The sequence below is a fragment of the Octopus bimaculoides genome, chromosome 3 (assembly GCF_046866305.1).
Source record: "Octopus bimaculoides isolate indiv1 chromosome 3, ASM4686630v1, whole genome shotgun sequence".
NCBI classification, from domain to species: Eukaryota; Metazoa; Mollusca; class Cephalopoda; order Octopoda; family Octopodidae; genus Octopus; species Octopus bimaculoides.
The window spans coordinates 168,455,431-168,464,011 of record NC_142930.1 but is presented as its reverse complement, the minus strand read 5'-3'; the positions used below and the strand labels follow the sequence as shown (position 1 = coordinate 168,464,011).

Genomic DNA, 8,581 nt, shown 5'->3' with positions numbered 1-8,581 from the left:
GTCCAAGTGTAATATAATAAATTCTCGACAGGAGCAAGTATTGAGATGCTTGCACATGAGGAAATTCACATTTGCAAAGTATAGATGAATAATTATCATCTAAACTATACAAGGATTTGAAATTGTGGCCTGAAAATGATTATCCAATAATAACTTTAGTGTAGAGATTGTTCGCGTCTGACCTAACGGACAATTCTACATTATACAACGCAGAGTTTATAAAAGAAAATCATTAAGCCGCTATACCAAGGGACATCAAGTTAAGACCCTGAAGAGACTGCAACATTTTATAGCAGGGTTGCAATTACAACGGTTACTAATCGCTGCAATTGAAACATGTGTTGGTCTTAAAAGCAGAATATAATTATAGAATTAAAGGTAATACTTGCGCTACTTTGGAGAAATCCTTATTTTTGATATTGTCACGCCTCCAACATCATTGTCCGTACACTATGCACCCCACACTATTTACTTCCTTCCCAAAATTCACAAGCCCGACTACTCTGACCACCCCATTCTCTCCGCCTGCATCTGCCCCACGGAAATGATTTCCAAATACCTCGACTATGTTCTTGCCCGTCTAGTAGCCTCTCTCCATCACACACTATGATACTAACCATACTCACCGTCTGTTTGGCTCTTTCTTCTTCCCTTCTGGTCGCTATCAACTTCTGTTCACCCTTGACATTAAAGTTTGTATATGGGCGTCCCACACATCGAAGGACTTGCGTTTAAGCACTTACTTGACCCTCAAATTAACCCTCAAACTGACATGTCTACACTTTCTGACAGCAGAAAACCGGACTAGAAGTTCCCGAGGTTCCTCTAAGGAGGTCGCTATAAGTGCAGCATTCGGGATCTGCAAAAAGCAGATCCCGAATGATACTGGTGCATAGCTGTGTTCTGACTTTGAAACGCTGATGATTGAATAGTCCTCCACTCGTTGGAAACTGTAATTTTTGATACCTCTTTGTATGTCACCAAACGCATACCTCAGCACCACTGAAAAGAGTGCAAACATAACAGGGACCATACCACAACTTTGCTTTGTGTCGTTTGTATCATCGAAGGAAGCCGAAGATTCCTCACCGTTCGCGACAACAGTCTTCATTCCCGCATGAAAGGAGATGGTAACATTCAACATCTTGTCAGGTGTACCAAGCTTTTTCGGATCTTTTCATAGTGCTTGCCGGTTATCAGAACTGAAAGCCTTAGTAAGGTCAACAAATACCATGAACAACTCTTGATTTTTCTTCCGTACCTTCTCCATGACCTGACGAAGGGAAAACATCATGTCGATAGTGCCACAACCAAAGCGAAATCTGCACTATGATTCTGGAGAGATATCGTTTACAACGTGTTTGCTGATCCTGTCAAGAATGAGTCGAGCAAGAAACTTACCAACAATGAACAGAAGCAACATCCCATGATGCCTATCACAATTATGTTTCCTTAATTCTTATAAAGACGTTGAATTAAGACATCCTTGAAGTCCTGTGGTACACGGCCAACTATTTAAATATTTATGAACAAGTCACACAATTCAAGGAAAACCCTCTGTCGAACATGCCTGTAGATTTTGGGCAGGACAGCATCACTTCCAGATGATTTACCAAAAGAGATCTACTTAATGGAGATTAACATTTCCAGGAAGGTTGGCTCCAAAGTCAATTCCGGTATTTCAGCGTGTGTGGAATAGACATTATGACGTCATCATTAGTGACACGCCTTGAAAGTGATCTTTCCATTATTTCAGGACGTAAGATTTGTCAATCAACAATGTCCATCTATGGGACGAAACGAATAGGCGTAAGACTGTGCTCTTGAGAAACATACACGTTCTTGAGACCATCATAAAAGGCTTTAGAATCGTTTCTGTCTGCAGCGTTTTGGAATTAAGTCGCTTTGCAAGACCACCAGGCCTCTTTCGTCTGTCTTAGAGCACGTGCCATCTGGCCTCTGCATTTCTTATAAGCAGTCTCTTTTCAGGATCAACTCTTATCATTTATGCAGGTTTTGCGAGAGCTGTGCATTTTATCTATCAAGTGTTGGATGACTATGCTGTTATCGTTGAACCAATCTTGATGTTTACGAACAGGACGTCCAAGAACCTCTACAGATGCAGAGTGCATTGCAATCACGCAGAGCATTCCCAGATGATTCTATGTCATCATTGATATCAACTGTGTTGGGTGCAGTGTCCAACTTAATAGGGAGCTCAGCCTGTTTTTCAACAGTTTTCAAAGGCGGAACATTAAAGCGCTTAGGCACTTATGTGATTCAGATGGATGGTAGCCTTACTACGGAGGAGAGAATGGTCAGAGAGATAATAAGTGTTATGAAAGGAACGTGTAATGTTAAAGTCCCTGATATCTCGCTTCTTAGATATAACATAGTCTATGAGATGCAAATGCTTAGATCTAGGATTCATCCAAGTCGTCAAGCAGCTATTTCACAAAGCTATTTGTGATGCTGAGACTGAATTCCTTGCAGATGGAGAGCACACGCAGACCACTGGAGTTCATTCGACCTACACCATAGCGACTGAGTACACCCTCCCATGCCTGATTGTCAGTACGAACATGAGCGTTAAAGTCGCCCATAAGGATAAGTTTATCCCTATGGTGACAAACGGAGATGACATTAGACAGTTGGTTGTAAACGTCATCCTTTTCTCCTCAGTGCTAACCACGGTAGGATCATAGCAAAGGACAAGCGTAGCACGTGTGTTATGATCAAGTTCAAAATTTAACATCATGATGCGATCAGAAATACATTTAGGTAGAGAAAGAAAAGATCGAACTATTTCTGTCTTGATGTCAAATCCAACACAAGAGTGGCGTGGCTAGTCCTCATTTCTTCCACGCCAGAATAATACACATTCACCATTATTTCCTTCTAACTGTGATGATCCTGCAAGACTAGTTTCACTGATTGCAGCTGTGTAGAGGATATATTTCTTTAGTTCAAGGGGGCAATCGGTGTTGTTTTTTCGGTTTTGTGTTGAGTGATTGTCTTAGACAATATGCACATTCCAAGAACCAAGGTTAATATTCTCAGATCTCCTAGTATTTCGACTACGTTACAGAATATCCAGATAGCTACAGCAGGCTGCCAAGTTTAAGGTGAGTTAGCAATGCTTAGGGCTTCTGTTCTCGCCCCTACCTCTGTTGGAGAAAGCAGTGCTGCATCAAAATAGACCAGATTTGTCACCACTGGAGGATATGGACGTCACAGTTGCTCACAAATTCTGTGCTGGAGATCCAGAAAGAGGCTTTCAGTAATATCCTCTACCTGTCCGTGCAACTTTCACTCTCTCGCCAGAGGACTTCTTTGTTTTTGCAAGTTGAAGCAATGCAATATTGAATGAATAAATGTAAGTTGTCAGAAAACCCACAACTATGATTTGATTTAAGTGTTGAAGGCTTGTGTAGAACCAGCCACACCTTTTGGAAGTGATGATAGCAAGAATATGGTGTACACATGTGCAACTATACCAAAAACAACAGGCCCTTGGTTTTATCTTCAGAGGTTTCCATCTATACAAGCCGCTATAAACAGGCTGGAGAGCCTAGGTTACCCTATGAGTCAGAGTTTGCCCTGTTAAGGAGACCCTCAGTGATCCAAGACCTGGTTTTATATCAGAATTTCCTTCTATTAGACGCGATGCCTTCAGCATGGTTAAGATGCTTCATCTCTCCACTAGTGTATGAAATTAAATACATCAAATTTAAAATAGAAATAAAATAACATAAAACAGTGTATACAAATACACCTTGCTGCATGGATGTTAACTACTCATAAGTCCCTCCACCCTTTAACGGGTTCTATTCCACGTCCCGAAGTGTGTACAACAATCACCCTCTTCCCCAAGGAAGCTCGGTGAGGTTTGCAGTTTACTCCCCGACGACCCGACCAATCACTAGGTTGCACTGTTTTACATGTTACCAATAGCGCTAAAGACATACACACACACTCATATATATGTATATATATATATATATATATATATATATATATATATATATATATATATAAAATTAAGGTACTCAGAAACCTGGATGTTTGTACATTTACAGATTTTTATTAATGTCACATATTAAATGAAGCGCTTTTCACCTAGTCGTGTAGGTTTTTCAAATTGTTTGAAAAACAAACAATTTGAAAAACCTACACGACTAGGTAAAAAGCGCTTCATTTAATATGTGACATTAATAAAAATCTGTAAATGTACAAACATCCAGGTTTCTGAGTACCTTAATTTTTTATAAATAATTTCTGTACATCACCTCCAAACCTTCAAATATATATATATATATATATATATATATATATATATATATATATATATATATATATATATAGAGAGAGAGAGAGAGAGAGAGAGAGAGAGAGAGAGAGGAAGAGAGATAGAAAGAGAAAGAGAGATGCACGCACACACATATGGATCATAACAATTTAAAATTCGTTGGTACTGTTGAGTTTCAAGTGTGATGCTAGTCGTCAACCATTTTGAATTTTAACATATATATATATATATATATATATATATATATATATATATATATATATATATATATATATATATATATATATATATATATATATATATATATATATAATAAGGTGTATATATGTATACAAACACAAATAAATGGTGTTCCAGAGGGACACTGTCTTAGGGCCACTGTTATTCATAGCGGCCCTCTCAAACATGCACTCAATTTCTCAGATAGCTATTCTTGCTAGCTGTGCAGAAAACACAAAAGTCTCTCAAACAATACAAAATCCTGGAAATATTGCTCATCTACAACGGGAGGTGTACACAATATGCAGGTGAGCTGAGGAAACAAAATACAGTTTAATGTAGGAAAATTCCGTTCTCTGCGTTACCAGCACACAAAGCTGAACGACATGCAGGCAGGATACACTGGCCCAAGAGGAACTGCAATACCTGAATCAAAATCAGTGCCTGACCTGGGTTTGAACAATAATCCTAATAAGTTGTTAAGTTACTCCTGCCGTTCCTCTTTCTGCTTATTACCTCGTCCCTATATATCATTGTCTTGCTCGAATCTTTTCGGACATATTCTTTTATGTAGGTATGACTGATTTTTTGGTCATAGTGAAAAAATGGTAAGGAAGAGCATCTGACATTAATCAATTTATTATCAACAACAAGAACTGCCAATTCCCAATGACTTTGATTCTAAGGGGATATAAACTTGCTACATTGGGTCATTTGAATGCGATAAAGATAACTGTAGCTATATTACCATCCCTATTTCTTGATGCCCCCATTATTTCCTTCTCCCACTCGAAATTATTGTAAGCTTTAAGTATTGTTTCCCTAAATTCATTCAGCCACAATCATAGAAAAAGGGGCAATGCATTTTATTCTCTAGTACTGATGAAAAATTTGCTAAAAAATTATAAGGGAGCATCCTGTATGTTGAACATCTATATGGTCGAACGCATCCAAGGAGAGCGATTTATTTCAAATTGAAGTAATGTTTGTATTGATCGATTGAATGGAGTCACATGAAACGGCCGTAGGGCACTAATACCTGGACATCCTTGTTACTTAGGGAAGGAGAAAGGTTTTTGATAAAGAATATCAGTAAGTTGTAGTGAAATGAAAATACAAATGAAATGTGAATATCAGTAAGTCATAGTTACATGAATTTACAAATGCTGGATGATGTCAGTATTTTTGTTGAGATTCCGACGCTAGATTACAGGAATGCAGGGCAAAGATTTGTGTGGTTGTCTTTTCTGTGTGTTGTGTGTGTCGATGATTTTCGTTTCGATGTGTATTTGTGTCTGTGTGCGTATGGCTTCAGTGTCACATTGTCTCTGCTTATGTGAAAGAAATTTGTATATTTATATCTGAACAGAGAAGTTAGAAAAGTAGGTATATCTGAAACATGAATGAATATACGTATGTGTGTGTGTTCTTTTAGAGTGGGAGAAAGAGAGAGACAAAGAAATAGCGGCGCGATTTCTTTAGAGATCCACTCTGCTGGTGAAAGTGGACAAAACACCAACTCTTCTAATTTTCGTTTATCTTTTCTATCTTTTCATCTTTTACTTGTTTCAATCATTAGATTGTGGCCATGCTTGGGCACGGCTTTGAAGAATCTGGACGTACTGACCCCACTCGCAAAATACTATATACTTTTTCCAGACGAACCGTATAAAGATATATACACGGAGAGAAGACTCCTGACAGGGCGTCTTACATGCTGACAAAGGCAGTTAAAAGTCAAACCACGCAAAAAAGGAATCGTTAAGTGAAGCTTCTAATAGGCACAAGAATGAATACAAAATAGTTAACTCTATACTCGAGCTCCGCTCTTGATGACCGAATTCGGCATCTGTAGCTCTTCGGAAACCGATACTCCTGAACGAAGACTGCTTGAACTCAAATCAATACTAATCAAATCAACATCATTAATAAATGATAGGATTAAACGAGCAAAGGAAATAGACTCCCATATATCTCCACACACTAGCCTAGAGGCAATGAGGCCTTCCACATCATCATGCAAAATCTACCCATTCTCACTGGAGATAGAACAATGAACAACATTTTAGGCTAACACAGATATCTCTACTTAATGATGAAACAGAAGAAAGGTGCTAAGAAAGAAAGATTAGTTTAGCAAGACAATGTATAGGGTTTATTACAATGTGTCTTAAACAGTAAATGATAGACTGTGAGAAACAGCGAAGAAAATTGTTTTGAAGAACTTACAGCGTATGAAATATGAAGTTGAAAGCAAACGATAATCATAAGGGCAGAAAGCAGCAATGTGTCTGTGTGTCGCCAGTTCATCGTTGTTGCTGGATCGGTCAGTTTGGAAGACCATTTGTTTAAAGTTCATATATATATAGACGGCAGGATCTTGCTAGATAGATTGGTAGATAGCTAAATAGATACAGATAGTGAGGTCAACACACACACACACACACAGCACAGACACACAAACACACAAATACACACACGTATGCACAGATGTTAACACACACAGAGGAACGCACACACACGCACACAAACACATATCCATGCGCATGCCTGTGTAACAGGTGGACAGTAGGGTACATTGTTTGAATAAATAAACAAAATATAGGTTCAAATATAATAGAGAACTTAGAAAATAACATGTTAGAGAATGAATAACCTTGATCCATTCTTGACATTCTAATTTCCTAGAGTATTTCTTTGTAATTAGACTATGTTCAATCTGGCTTGACAAACACCGATAAAAGTTCATCGACAACTCGCATCCAAGCAAAAAGGACCGTTTGTTTGGTTTAATATAATCGGATTTGAAACCTGTTGAAGGATAACATTTCAGAGAGCAGAGAGTGGTATGGAAAGAATTTATCTTAATATTGATTCTGAGTCTTAAGCTATAATTTCATGAAAATTGATGAGAACTGAAATATTTGCGATGTCAATTGCTTTTATTATCTTTCCTCATTCAATTTAGCAGTTCAAGGCCAACTTTAAATATTCATATTTTCCTCGTTTGTAATCATAGTAGTAGCAGAGAGACAAAATGACATACGACAAAAGTTGAAAGGTTATCATCCAAAACCGTTATCAGGTTCTTTGAGAATGGTGAAGAAAGGAAGACCCTATTGAATGATTGTAGATCTGGTGCTTATCCAACAAGGGAACAGGAATCGTTAACGACGCTCAAAGTGCTTAGTGGTATTCTAGAACCAGGTGGCAGATTCACTCAACAAACCACTAACCGAGGGCTGCTCTACCATGAGGTTCTTTCACAGTTTTCATTAGTCAAATTTGCCTTTAAAATCGAGGCTCAAATCATGAATCGCCTTTTGAGATTATATTTTCCCTTGAGAATATATTTATATCTTTTCGAGATTATGATTTCAAATAATAATCTCAAAGAGCCCTATATCTTTCTTATCTCATTTAAATTTTGACAATCAGAAAAATCTGGAACCCATTAAGCCCTTATATATATATATGTGTGTGTGTGTGTGTGTGTGTGTGTGTGTGTGTGTGTGTGTGTGTGTGTGTGTGCATGAGTTTGTGCGTGCAATATGTTATTTGTTGACCGTTTATTCAAAGAATGCTTGTATACTGACCATGCGCTTATTGTTTGATCCAAATGTATACCGTGTTATTGATACTAATGTCTCGTTTTACGCAAACTGTCACGCACTTATGCGTATAACTACTATACACATCAGTCGAGAGGTGAGCCTTTTTCTTTTGAGAGAGAATATCTGTTACCTACAGTCTACGGTACCATGCTATTTGTTCCCTCAAACACAAAATTATAAATTTTTCGATTAGAATATATATCATCTGTTTTACATGGATAATTGAAATCTCTTTGCAAAGAATGACCAGCAAATACAGGTCCTATTAGCAATTGTTAAACAGTTCAGTGATGACACCACGATGCAATCGGCCTCGGTAATGTGAAAAAGCTATCTTTAACAGAGGAAAATGATAGAAACATCTAACGTTAATTTTGACCAACAGAAAGTCATAAAGGAATTAAAACCAACCGAGAGCTACAAATACCTAGGGATATTG

General features: G+C 37.8%; 1 protein-coding gene across 2 annotated transcripts in view; it reads right to left on the bottom strand.

The window, feature by feature from the left end:
• Positions 1-6,857, bottom strand: part of LOC106876115 (uncharacterized) — a 93,271-nt gene extending 86,414 nt beyond the window's left edge. For both annotated transcript variants that reach the window (XM_089350003.1, XM_089350004.1), the window contains exon 1: positions 6,758-6,857. In XM_089350003.1, coding sequence (XP_089206129.1) covers positions 6,758-6,838 — 81 coding nt within the window. In that variant the 5' untranslated portion in view covers positions 6,839-6,857. The remainder of the gene's footprint in view (positions 1-6,757) is intronic.
• Between the last annotated feature and the right edge of the window lie 1,724 nt (positions 6,858-8,581).